This window comes from Enoplosus armatus, chromosome 7 (assembly GCF_043641665.1).
Source record: "Enoplosus armatus isolate fEnoArm2 chromosome 7, fEnoArm2.hap1, whole genome shotgun sequence".
Taxonomy (NCBI): domain Eukaryota; kingdom Metazoa; phylum Chordata; class Actinopteri; order Centrarchiformes; family Enoplosidae; genus Enoplosus; species Enoplosus armatus.
The window spans coordinates 11,660,613-11,672,732 of record NC_092186.1 but is presented as its reverse complement, the minus strand read 5'-3'; the positions used below and the strand labels follow the sequence as shown (position 1 = coordinate 11,672,732).

General features: G+C 40.5%; 1 protein-coding gene across 2 annotated transcripts; it reads left to right on the top strand.

Moving 5' to 3' along the window:
• Positions 1–7,174, top strand: abhd17ab (abhydrolase domain containing 17A, depalmitoylase b). 2 transcript variants are annotated; one of them, XM_070909044.1, is made up of 5 exons: positions 1–135; positions 1,003–1,373; positions 2,877–3,071; positions 4,030–4,209; positions 6,912–7,174. In XM_070909044.1, exons 2-5 carry the CDS (start codon positions 1,009–1,011, stop codon positions 7,135–7,137), a joined length of 966 nt encoding a protein of 321 aa, XP_070765145.1. In that variant the 5' UTR covers positions 1–135; positions 1,003–1,008; the 3' UTR covers positions 7,138–7,174. The 2 variants fall into 2 exon arrangements, with proteins under 2 accessions (XP_070765145.1, XP_070765146.1); XM_070909045.1 differs by having other exon boundaries at positions 120–135; positions 976–1,373.
• Positions 7,175–12,120: the final 4,946 nt, after the last annotated feature.

The following is a 12,120-nucleotide window of genomic DNA, read 5'->3' as shown; positions in this document are numbered from 1 at the left end:
TGCTGACAGGGCACTTTACAAACAGTATCCTGTGTTTGAATTTGGTTGAAGTGGAGGAAGTCTTCCGTGTTTTATTTTTGTTTTGGCACAGCTTCTTCTTGACTTTAACTTTGATTAAGCTCTTCAGCTCAACAGGTAGGTCTAATGTTTTGTCAAATACATACATGTATGTTTGGAGTGATGTCATGTGGGGCGCCATCCAACAATTATTGTCATAATTATCTGTTAATTATTAGGCCTAGCTTTAAAACCTAAGTAGTGAGTTGTAATCATTACGGTTTAGCAGGGCCTCAAGTGAAGCCATAAACATTGCTTATATAGTCAAACCAACAACCAAAAAGTATTCAGTTTTAGAGCTGAAACAATTAATCAACAAAAATGAATCAGCATTTGGATAACTGATTACTTGTCATTTTTCAAGCAAAATTGCTAAGCATTCAATGGTTCCAATCTTTGTCTTGTGTGACAGTAAACAACATTTTTGGGGGTCTTTTGGGGACTGATGAACAAAAAAGCAATTGGAAGACGTCATTTTGGGCTTTAGGAAATTGTGGCACACGCTTTTCACTATTTTCTGATATACTTGAATGTATAACCGAATGATTGATCAGTGAATCAAGAGGATAATCTGCAGATTTATCACAAATGAAATAATGTTTATTGTATTCAATGTATTCATTTTCTGATTACAAGAAAGGGGAAAAACTCTTCACATATATGAAGCTGTAACCAGCAAGTATTAAATGATATTACCTGATAAATTATTAAAGTGATTAATAGATTCTCAAGATGTAGCCAATGTTCATGACATGCTAAATATCTAATCGCTTATAATCTTAACATGTTACAAATTAGCAGTTGTAGAAACATTTTCGTCATCATTGTCGCCACGCTTGGACTGAATGCCTTGTACGTTACATTGTAATAAGTATCTCATTGTGTTAACACTGGGATGATGTGGATTCATCAGCACAGTGATCCTCTTGTCCTCCTCCTGCACAGTGAAGGATGAATGGCCTCTCTCTCAGTGAGCTCTGCTGCCTGTTCTGCTGCCCGCCCTGCCCCAGCCGCATCGCAGCCAAGCTCGCCTTCCTGCCCCCCGAGCCCACGTACGCCTTCCTTCCAGACCCAGAGGCAGGCCCTGCTGCGCCAGGGGCAACAGGGACGTCAAGCCTGCGGGCGCGGAGCGGTGCGTCCGTTGCTGGAAGCGGAGGGGCCGGGGCTGTGGAGGGGAGATGGAAGCTCCACCTGACCGAGCGAGCGGAGTTTCAGTACTCGCAGAGGGAGCTGGACACGACAGAGGTGTTCCTCACTCGATCCAGTCGGGGGAACAGAGTCGGATGCATGTACATTCGCTGTGTTCCTAATGCCAGGTAGATGGTTTAAGTTTAGTTAATGTTTACCTATCTTTTGAGTCAGTGTGGTAACGGGTCTAATTGATTGTGTGTTGTAGAGCACAGCTTGCTTGACCTCTCGTATTCATTTTATGACAGTGTGTCACACTTCCTCAGAAGCGTTTCCACACCCTGCTTTCTTGTCAGTCTTCTTCCACTCACATCCAGGTCTACTTCCTTTACTTGTCTCCCTGTTGACTCAGCTGACTCAAACATTTTCTCTTCCTCCTTTTCCATGCATCACTGCCATTTATTTAAACAGTTTTATTCTTCAAAAGCCTTTTTTTTTGTCCTGTAGGTTTGTAGGAACTTGAATGTTGAGTTGCACCTGCGCTTGGTCATTCTGGTTCATGATCATAATCGTTATTAAAAAGTGTCACAACACAAGATATCTGTTTTCAGTGAGTCAGTGAAAAAGAAACATTTTCATCTGTCTGGCTTCCTCTCCTGTAGGTTTGTGTCATTGAATTTATTGGCAGTGATTGGTAGATAGTTTTGTGAGAAGTGATCATATCATTTAGCCTAGAAGTAGAAGTTATATTTTATGTGCTGAGATGTTAAAGTATTTAACTTCAGTTTTATGCCCACCCTGCTTCACTGTGCTGCTGCTGATTAATTTACCAAATAGATTAAAAAGACATGGACAGGCTTGTGTTACAGTCTGTGTATCTTGTATTTATGTCTATCTAGTATTACACAAGAATGAATCCAAACTAGACCTGATATGGCAGCATCATTGTTATGCCACATTCTGAGTGGAGGGGCCAAGAGCATAGCTGCGGGCTGTATGGGTTCATAAACAAAAACCACTGAGCGAGGATCTCAAAACAGTCAGAGTGTAGAAAAAGTATCAGATTTCTCTAGAGAGCACAACGTGCATTCATGAATAGAAGGCAAGGGCTAGAATACCCAGCTTTTATAGTGGATACTCTGCTTCTCAGGTTGTGCAAAATGTCTAGAACTAAGAGTGATTTGACATTGTGGTAAACCAATCCTCCAACATGCAGCACTTTGAGACAAAGACTTATTGACACGGAGTCCAAGTAACCTCACTATGTTTATTGTAGGTTGCTTATGGTTTGATTCAGTGTAAAGTTACCAGGTTGGACTCGTGGATGGAGAAATATGATCAAGTGGATTGTGTCAGTTAGTTTGAGCCTGTTTTTTATGTTATTGTTAATCCTTCATGGGACCCTTTCTGCTTCAAATGAAGTCAAGCAGAAGTTCTAGTTTCTATACATATGATGTGGAATATGTACTTGAACAAAGTGTCTAACTAAATATGTTCATTTTCTTTTGTTTCATTTAATAGTGCTGTTTTGTAGTCATCCTAGAGCCTCTAAGAAGGATCAGTATTTATAAAAATGTAACAGATACAGCTTGTATATTTAGCTACAATTTAAGATATAGGCATTTTTTGTTTCCATCTCTTTATCTGTTGGCCCATCTACTAACCCGTCGTTTCTATGTGTATCCTTTCAGATTTACAGTGCTCTTCTCCCACGGTAACGCAGTCGACCTGGGCCAGATGAGCAGTTTCTACATCGGTCTTGGCACTCGCATCAACTGCAACATCTTTTCCTATGACTACTCAGGCTACGGTGTCAGTACTGGCAAGCCCACAGAGAAGAACCTCTACGCAGACATAGACGCTGCCTGGCACGCCCTGCGCACACGGTATGTTGTGATATGGTTGGCCCATATGTGTCCTTCAAGGGATGATTTATTATACTGTGTCTTGCTCTGCCCGCGACATGACTCATAGTTGAGATTAGGAGCAAATTAAACCATGTTAAAAATATGGATGGATTCAAGTATCTACCACTGCTGCGCATAGCACCAAGAAGAAGCAAACAGTGAAAAATTACGACGGTCAGAAAAGATGAGATGTGAAGAAGGGGTGACTCAACATGGCAGAGGTTGAGATCAGGACAGAGCTGGGATGAAAGAGTGGGGACAGGTGGGAATAAAAAAAAAAAAAGAGTGAGATGGATGGATGAAGAGGGGGAAGGCTGCAGGGGAGATGTCTCTCAAGGACGTTGTGTGATAAAGTGTCTCATTAGTGAAAGCGGAGCTGCCTTAATGCGGCTGTAGCCCTGGGAAGACATGATACCACAGAGCACTGACTAAGGGTTGGTTGAGGTGAATTTGGTTGTAGCTGTCTCACTTCACTCTATAATGTAAAACATATTTATTAAAAATCTTTTGTTTTCAATGGATGTTCTCGGTACCCTACCTCCTAAGTAGTAGAAGTAGTTTTTTCATAAGGTTCAGTTAAACTTTTTCCCAAACTGAAGAGATGGAAGAAATGCTAAAATGGTTTGTCCGTTTATTGAGCAGAAAATTAATTACAGTTTGATCATTTTTGATTATCCTTAAGTCACGTCATTCAAATTTCCAAACATCTCCAAATGACACCTTCAAAATACTACGGTTGTCTTTGAAGGATTAATCAGTAATGAAATCAGTTGTATACTTATAGTAGCAACCATATTCTAAAGTCAATGAAAAACGAACATATTTCTACATTGTGCTGCTGTATATATCTGTCACTGCTGTACTACGTATGCTACAAGGCACAGCTTCCTGTAGCCTGCACTATAAGCGGTTTCTCTGTGTCTTTGGTCTTAACCAGGTATGGCATTAGCCCAGAGAACATTATCCTGTACGGACAGAGCATTGGTACAGTGCCCACTGTAGACCTGGCGTCACGGTATGAGTGCGCTGCCGTGGTTCTTCACTCACCTCTAACATCTGGCATGAGAGTGGCCTTTCCTGACACAAAGAAAACGTATTGCTTTGACGCTTTCCCCAAGTAAGTCTCTGCTGAGTGCTGGTTTCTTTTCTCTGTCTCTTTGTACCCTTTTCAACCATCAGCCTAAATATACAGTGCTTGACACTTTCCTTTATTTTATTGTTTAAATTAAGATTAAAATTAGATTAATTAAATGTGTGTTTTTAGTGCATGGTGTGATTTAAGTTGACACATTAAATATGTCGTTTACTGTAAGAATAAAAGATTGGTCAAAAAAATCTATCTACAACAGTGAAGTCTTTACACTCTCTTCTGTCTCTCTCTCTGTCTCATAAAATCCTTAAATAAGGTGTTCATGTAAACATGATACACACACACACACACACAGATTAAACAGACTAGTTTGCTGCCAGTTGGCATTTCCACATAATTACACATCTGCCAACAGAAGAGCATAATTGCAACTTGTGAAAGTGATTTTCTCTTCCTTGTCCTTGCAGGTCGCATTTTGGTGCTATGATTTTAGCCTTAGGGTCTTTTTTTTAAGTCAGTGTGCGGATATCATTTTTATTTTATTTTCATAGATGTGAGAAGGCTATCACACTATATAGCGACCGTTCCCCTTGTACACTTTTTCAAACATGATATTCTGATGTAAAGATGCTATGTTATGTGTCATTCACACATGATAATGTCAGATGTCCATCATCACATCACATCAGTATTTACCCGCCCCGCTTATGTAATTCAGTCTAATATAGGTTCAGAAGTTAATCAGCACAGAGCGCAGTTTCATATGATTAGCAGATTATCTCAAGAGCAGTAAATAATGAGACATGTTCCATCAAGTGTGTTAATTAAATCCAGTCACTAGTCAGTGGGATGACATTGTTAGGGTGGGTCCACAGTTATTTCCTGTCACTTACTGATGAGCAAACACTGCCACAGGAAATAATCCAGGGCCAACAGTGTTGTCAGTTCTGAAAAGGTCCATACAATGTATGATTTTGTAGATTTCAACCTACTGTAACGATAACGATTTACTGCCATCGTCTAAGCAAAACGTGGAAGTTTACCTTCGCAAGAATTACCTACTGGGTTATTAGTCTACTACGACACATTTGAATTTATATATTTATATCAAATCTCTCACCTTGGTCTGAAAGTGACCTTGCATAAGTGCAATCTTAGTTCATCTTTAACTATCAACAGCAACGTATGACTTCCAGACGATTTACTTTCAAGTAATAAAGTCTTGTCTTGCATCTTTTCAACACGATCAACAGTGAATGACAGTTTGCAATGTTAACTTAGATGTGCAGCATGCACTGTGAGTGCTTATTCACGCAATGCTTTCTAAAAAAAACAGGACAAAATGAGTATTAATAAGCAGTTAAAATGAAACTGATATGATCCTTGTAACATTAAATAGTATTATTGTAGAAAACAGGTGGCTGGTTGTGAAAAAGTACTTTTTGGCCCTGTACTTGTCAGATATAATGCTTCATAACCTCCTACTCTGAAGAGATTTGGTGCCCTACATTTGTGTGTAATGTGGGTGTTCACTGTAATGTGTTGTTACTGTGTTTTTTTATTTTTAAACCTTGGCCACTAAACAATTCCCTTGGCAGGACAGTAACAACCCAGAGTGAGGCTATCATTAGCGAGGCTCTATCCCTTCTGTTCTCGTTGTCAGTTTAGTTTTGGTGGCTGAATCTGACGAAGGTCAATAGTAGCCAATGCCAGCCTTAACGCAGAGGCTAGTCCCAGATGGTACAAGTGGGAGAGGAGCAGAGGTGGAAGGAAACCAGGGAATGCCTTGCTGTGTGTGTAGTGAGCTGAGAAAGCCTCCAGTGTTCGCCTGTTGTTCAAAGTCAGAGTGGGCAGCTGGCATCCCTCCTCCCTCTCTCTCTCTCTCTCTCTGTATCTCTCTCTCTCTCTCTCTCTCTCTCTCTCTCTCTCTCTCTCTCTGTATCTCTGTATCTCTCTCTCTCTCTCTGTATCTCTGTATCTCTCTCTCTCTCTCTCTGTATCTCTGTATCTCTCTCTCTCTCTCTCTGTATCTCTCTCTCTCTCTGTATCTCTCTCTCTCTCTCTCTCTCTCTCTCTGTATCTCTCTCTCTCTGTATCTCTCTGTATCTCTCTCTCTCTCTCTCTCTCTCTCTCTCTCTCTCTCTGTATCTCTGTATCTCTCTCTCTCTCTGTATCTCTGTATCTCTCTCTCTCTCTGTATCTCTGTATCTCTCTCTCTGTATCTTTCTCTACTGTCATCTGTGTAAAATATGTCCATATTCCATGGGATGACTTGATTTGATCTCGACGAAACCTATTTGTCCACAAAGGAGATGGAGTCAGAATCAGAATCAGAGTCAGAAATACTTTATTGATCCCCGGGGGGAAATTGCACAGTACAGTCAGGACTAACCTTAATCATTTATCTGCACCCAGGCAATAAAACCGTTATTTTTCAGTCTGTGGACTTCTACACATGGTTTTTGCTAAACAAAAATAATAACACCAAAATATGTTGTTAGTTTCAAAGCAATAAATATGTTTTATAGCCTATAACAATTAAGTGTAGCAGTCCAGACAAAATTTAAGCTTCACTGATCCATTAAGATGTTCTTATAACAAGATATTTGAGCCACCATGACCTGTGTAATCTGCTTTCAGATTTTTTTTATAGAGGTGGGGAACTAAAGGAAATCGTCAATTTCTTTAAAATCTGACTTCTTTTCTTTTCTCATTCCCCCTTTTTTAAGCATTGAGAAAGTGTCCAAAATCACGTCCCCGGTGCTCATCATCCACGGAACAGAGGACGAGGTGATTGACTTCTCTCACGGCCTGGCTCTGTTCGAGCGCTGCCCCAAGGCTGTGGAGCCTCTCTGGGTGGAGGGAGCGGGACACAACGACATTGAATTGTACAGCCAGTATCTGGAGCGCCTGCGCCGCTTCATAGGACAGGAGCTGGCAGTGCAGCACGCCTGACCATCACCACCAGGATCATCAGCATCAACATCATCATTACCATTTTTCCCGGCCCACTTAAAGCTTCATCTCTCCGTGTCCAAGAGTCATCTGAACCATCCCTCAGCTTACCACTTCTAGGGGTGTGATGCTTCGCACACTGTGGTGCCTCGTTTTTGGGGCACAGTATCCCTTTAATGGTCCATGGACGGATATGACATGGAGAAAAGAAGTGTGCTCATAAACAGCAGAAGTGCGTGAGTTGTTTTTTTTTAGCAGTTACTTTAACAGTACAGATTTTAAATGATGAGGAGATTGAACAGAACAACAAACTGATGAGTAATCATGTAGGTCAGTTACGCTGTGGTCCACGTGGAAGATTTCTGTCAATTTTCCAGCCTACTCGTAGAGTTAGTGTGTAATTTCAGCTGTTAACCCAAGTTACATGGATAATGGTAAAGCATGGGAAGCACTTTAGAGGACTCTCTCTCAAGTGCTTCTGACGAATATTTTGGTTTTCTAATCCCATGTTAAAACAGCAAACCAGTTTGTAACTCAGTTCTCTGCATTGAGTTGTATTCGTAACACCTGCATAATCTAATGCAATCCAATTTAAAGCCCTACAATTAATCCCGTTTAGAGTGGTTGATTTAACTGTATTCTCTTTGTGTAGTGATTGGTGGTGTTGCATTGGGCTGCATTATATTGAAAGGTGTTTCTAATATCCTATCCCCCTCATGTATGGGCACGATAGATACATACATGGAGATGAATTTGAATTGTGCGTGTTTCATTTTGTTTTTCGCTGTACTGAACATTTTGCTCAGGTAACCCTCTTTTAGACATCAGGGTCAGTGTGTTTCACATATGTTTTTTTTTTTTGTTTGTTTTATATGCACTCAGCTGAATCTCCTTTGAGCAAAGATGTCTGACCAGTGTGAGATCTTTTTTTATCTTAATTTTAAGTAATGAACCAAACTATGATCCCAAAACTTGAGGTACAGATCAAACCAGGGGGGTTTGGTGATCCGTTACACCCTTAACGTTTTTTTTCTTTCTTGTTCCACTTGAGTTTCCATAATTTCTTCGTCCTCTCTGCACCAAACTGTGGGATTGGCTTTGTCTGAGAGTCTGAGTTAGCCCTGTCCGCTTTGTTTTAGCTTCGTTCGTCTTGTTTATGTCTCACACCAGTAGGTCACAGCTGTCAGCAAAGTTCCTGTTTCCCTCCGTGTCTGGAACAGAGAAGCAACACTAAAATTAAACAGGCCTCAGTTTTCTTCCTCTCCTTCTGTCTTTATTTCTTTAATGCTGTCTGACGACCATCTCACTCATTTACACTCCATCTTGAGGGGCAATTTTGTCAGTTTGAGAAGTGGATGAAAACTTCACTTTGAAATCAAGTATTTTTTCATTGTTGACAAAAAAACATTGCTAGTCGATTTTCTCATTTTAATGATTGATGAGCTTCACATTCTGATGTATGAAAATCATTCCCACCTTGATGCAGATAAGCACACGAGGAGATGTTTTATCACAATATAATGCAGCACGATGGTTCTTCATTTGTTTTACAGATTTAACAGTAAGAAGCTCTTCTGACACTTAGAAACCTGACAGGTGGCACATTTAGTCCAACATGATAACAATTTTATTCCACTACTATTCTGTGCTACAAGTAAAAATAGACAGCAAATTGTGTGTGTGTGTGTGTGTGTGTGTGTGTGTGTGTGTGTGTGTGTGTGTGTGTGTGTGTGTGTGTGTGTGTGTGTGTGTGTGTGTGTGTGTGTGTGTGTGTGTGTGTGTGTGTGTGGAATATACCTTTTTATAAGTCTCTTTCCTCTCTGGTTTACAGTCTTTACAAGAACTGCCTATAACGTGTCTGTACGTCTATGCATACACACATAATAGTTAAGTATTTCTACGTATTGTAGACATAACGTCTTGGTAACACTATTGATTTTACTACACAGCATTGAGTATAAGAGTGGTACAGTACATTTTCTAGCTGCTGGTGTAATTTTTGTAACAATTGAAAAACAGTCTCAAACATGTTGTGTTGCCCTCGTGATTTATTTTTCTTCTTGCGCTGATTATTTTGGGAAATATCACTAATACACAGTAAATTGTCCCATTTTGCTGCAAATGTCATCTTTGTGACACTATTGTAATCAGTATACAAAAAGAACTGGTACAAGATTATATCAGCTGGCTGTCTGACTCGTAAAATAAATTGTAATCCCTTTCCTTTTTCGGCCTATTTTACATTCACCGCACTCCATTGTGACAAAATCCCTTCGTTCTCTCCCTAATGGTCTGTTTCACAACCAGACATGAGGTGCAAGCGTTCATCAGGTGCAGCACTCACCAAGTGAAGAAGTGTTTTATCTAACGGACACAGAGTGTTGCACCTTTTAAACTTCTTAGTTGAAAGCTGAGATTACGACTGTTTTTTGCTTTTGAAATGAAGTCAGGTTTTTCAGGGGGGGGGGGGTTTGTGTATGTATGAACCAAAGTGTAACTATTTTTTTTTTAGGGCTTTACCCAGTGTACCTGCTGTTTATGTTGCTATCTTTGTAACCAAAGGCGAAAAATGTTCAAATTTCAGTTTTTGTTGACTTTTTATTCATCCATGTGGTTGGTCTGATCTTTTTCCACTATACAGCACATTTGGATACAAATTAAATGTACTTTTATCAGATTGCTGAATAATTATGTTTTTGTCATATCACGTTTGGTTTCCGATATGCAGAAACAGAGTTTTAATAGCATAAAGTTGTGGGTGTGTGTGTGTGGTTATTTTTCAAGCTGTTAAAATGTGTTATTTGTGGAGGTGTGTGTACAACTAAGCAATACAGCAAAGCCGTGAGTTTGTGCTTTGAAAAATAAAACGTGTGGGATGATGATGAAAGAACAATGACAGAGGAGCTTCAAGCAGACAAATGAAAAGCTTTTGTTTCTGTTTGTTATTCAAATGATTGCTGGTGTAACATCTGTGGGTATCTTTTTTTTTTTGTCATCACACATTGTTATCCAGTGTTTATTATACTGACTCATTTTTAGTTTTTAAAGATTTTGTCTTTTTTTTTTTTCTCCCGAGAATTAAAGAGAATAAGAAGTTAATAAAACATAATCAGAAATGGATGATTAGTGTGACTCTTTTTAATGGTATTTCCTCCATGCAGGTGTCGTTTCAGAGTAAAGATGTGCTCTAATCTCCAAGAGAAGAGCCTTTTCTCCTGAAATCAGTGTTAACATGCGTCTCATTCACCCCCTGATTTTCCACTCATGGCAGTCCTGGCACTCAGTGAATAATGACCCGCCTGTAGTGAAAGGCCTCACGGGGACAGCACGAGACGGATCTAAGAAAGGCTCGGGTGAATAATTGGCTGATGAGTAAATGAGTCTTTAATTGCCTGGTGTGTGTTTTTTCCTCCTCTGTAGAGTTGCTGTGTGTTGGGATGGGCCAGCTATAATCTGTGCCAAAAAAGGTTCAAATGATGTGTTTTAATTAAACCAGTACAAGGACTCAGGTCTGTCCCAGCCTCCCCTCGCTGTCTGCCACCATGTTGTGTTGTGGGGAAACAGGGACAGATGGATGGTAAGCTGCGCTCCCCCTCCTCCCTCCGAACGCACTCACACTTGTGCCAGCTCTTTTTCAATGGACTACACAAACAATCTGGTGTCCCACTCAAATGCTCTCACGGATTAAAAGCAGCTGCGGCGGCACATCCCCCTGCGCAAGGCAAAGTTAGTGCAGCCTGACCTACTGCATCAAACGCAGCCGCCACCCCTCCACACTCAAGTGCACTGACTTCCACACTGCACAGAAACCCTTTTATGTTGACATGTATCAAAGGATTGTGGATGTGCTGTGTCTTGACAACAGAAGACTTAAAACAAGGCTTGTGAATCAGAGGGCTGCCTTTGAATGCGCTCAACCAGAGAATTGTAGCGTGGTGAACATTTCCACTACACTGTGTATCAGCAGGAGAGAAACATGTACAGGCCTACGTATTTCCATCTGATGCCAATATGGCTTTGTTTAACCACAGAGTAAAAATGGCCTGGATGAGGAAACAAAAAAAACGCTGCCAGGAAAGGAAACAGTCCTGCTGATTTGCATATTGACCTGACTGTGACACAAGGCTGCAGATGACCTGTGAAGACTGTGACTGCTTAGACAAAGGGACACACGCGAAGAAAATAGTGCCAGTGTGGACACAAAGTGTATCAAACTAAGGTTTGGAGTAAAAAAAAGTCATTAGTCTCAGGTCTAGGTTTTCAGAAACTCTTTGTTCTTCACCAAATGAATTGTCCTTTAAATATTTAACAAACAGAATGATGAATAATAATACAAATGAATGAATGATGATGAATCATTTGGCTGGCTTGCACGATCCATAATAGCAGATTGTAGGTCAGCTATCTTAGCCCTTGTTTAGTTTCAGGATATTAAACAACACTCTGAATACATTTTTTCCAAAGCATGTTATTTCTTATGAGAGAACATGTTTCCCTTCCTTATCTCATAACTCACTTTGTCCCATACAAACACAAAGAAATTCTTCCATATGGATGATACTGTAGTGGAATGTAAACCATTAGGCCCACACTGCAAGTCTCCTTTGTCTCTACGCCTGACATTTGTTTAGGTTTAGCAGCCATCTGAAATTGTGTTTCCTTAGTACAAATGTTAGCTCTTAAACTGCTCTCCAGCTCATCTGATTGAGACCTGATAACAACTAGTAACCATCCACTAATTGGGTGCATCGTTAGCGCAGAAAGGTTTGTATCGAATGTGTGTCTATCTGCAGCCCAGAGACCATCAGAGAGGCTGCCTGGCTGATATCACAAAGCAGGACGGGGGGGGGGGGCAACATGGCTGGAAGGAAAACACAACACTGGAGTATATTGCCTACACACATACTGCTGTAATATCTTGCTGCTTAATCACTCAAGGAGTCACCAGCATGTAGGATGAGCTCTGGTCTCTGATGAGACGTT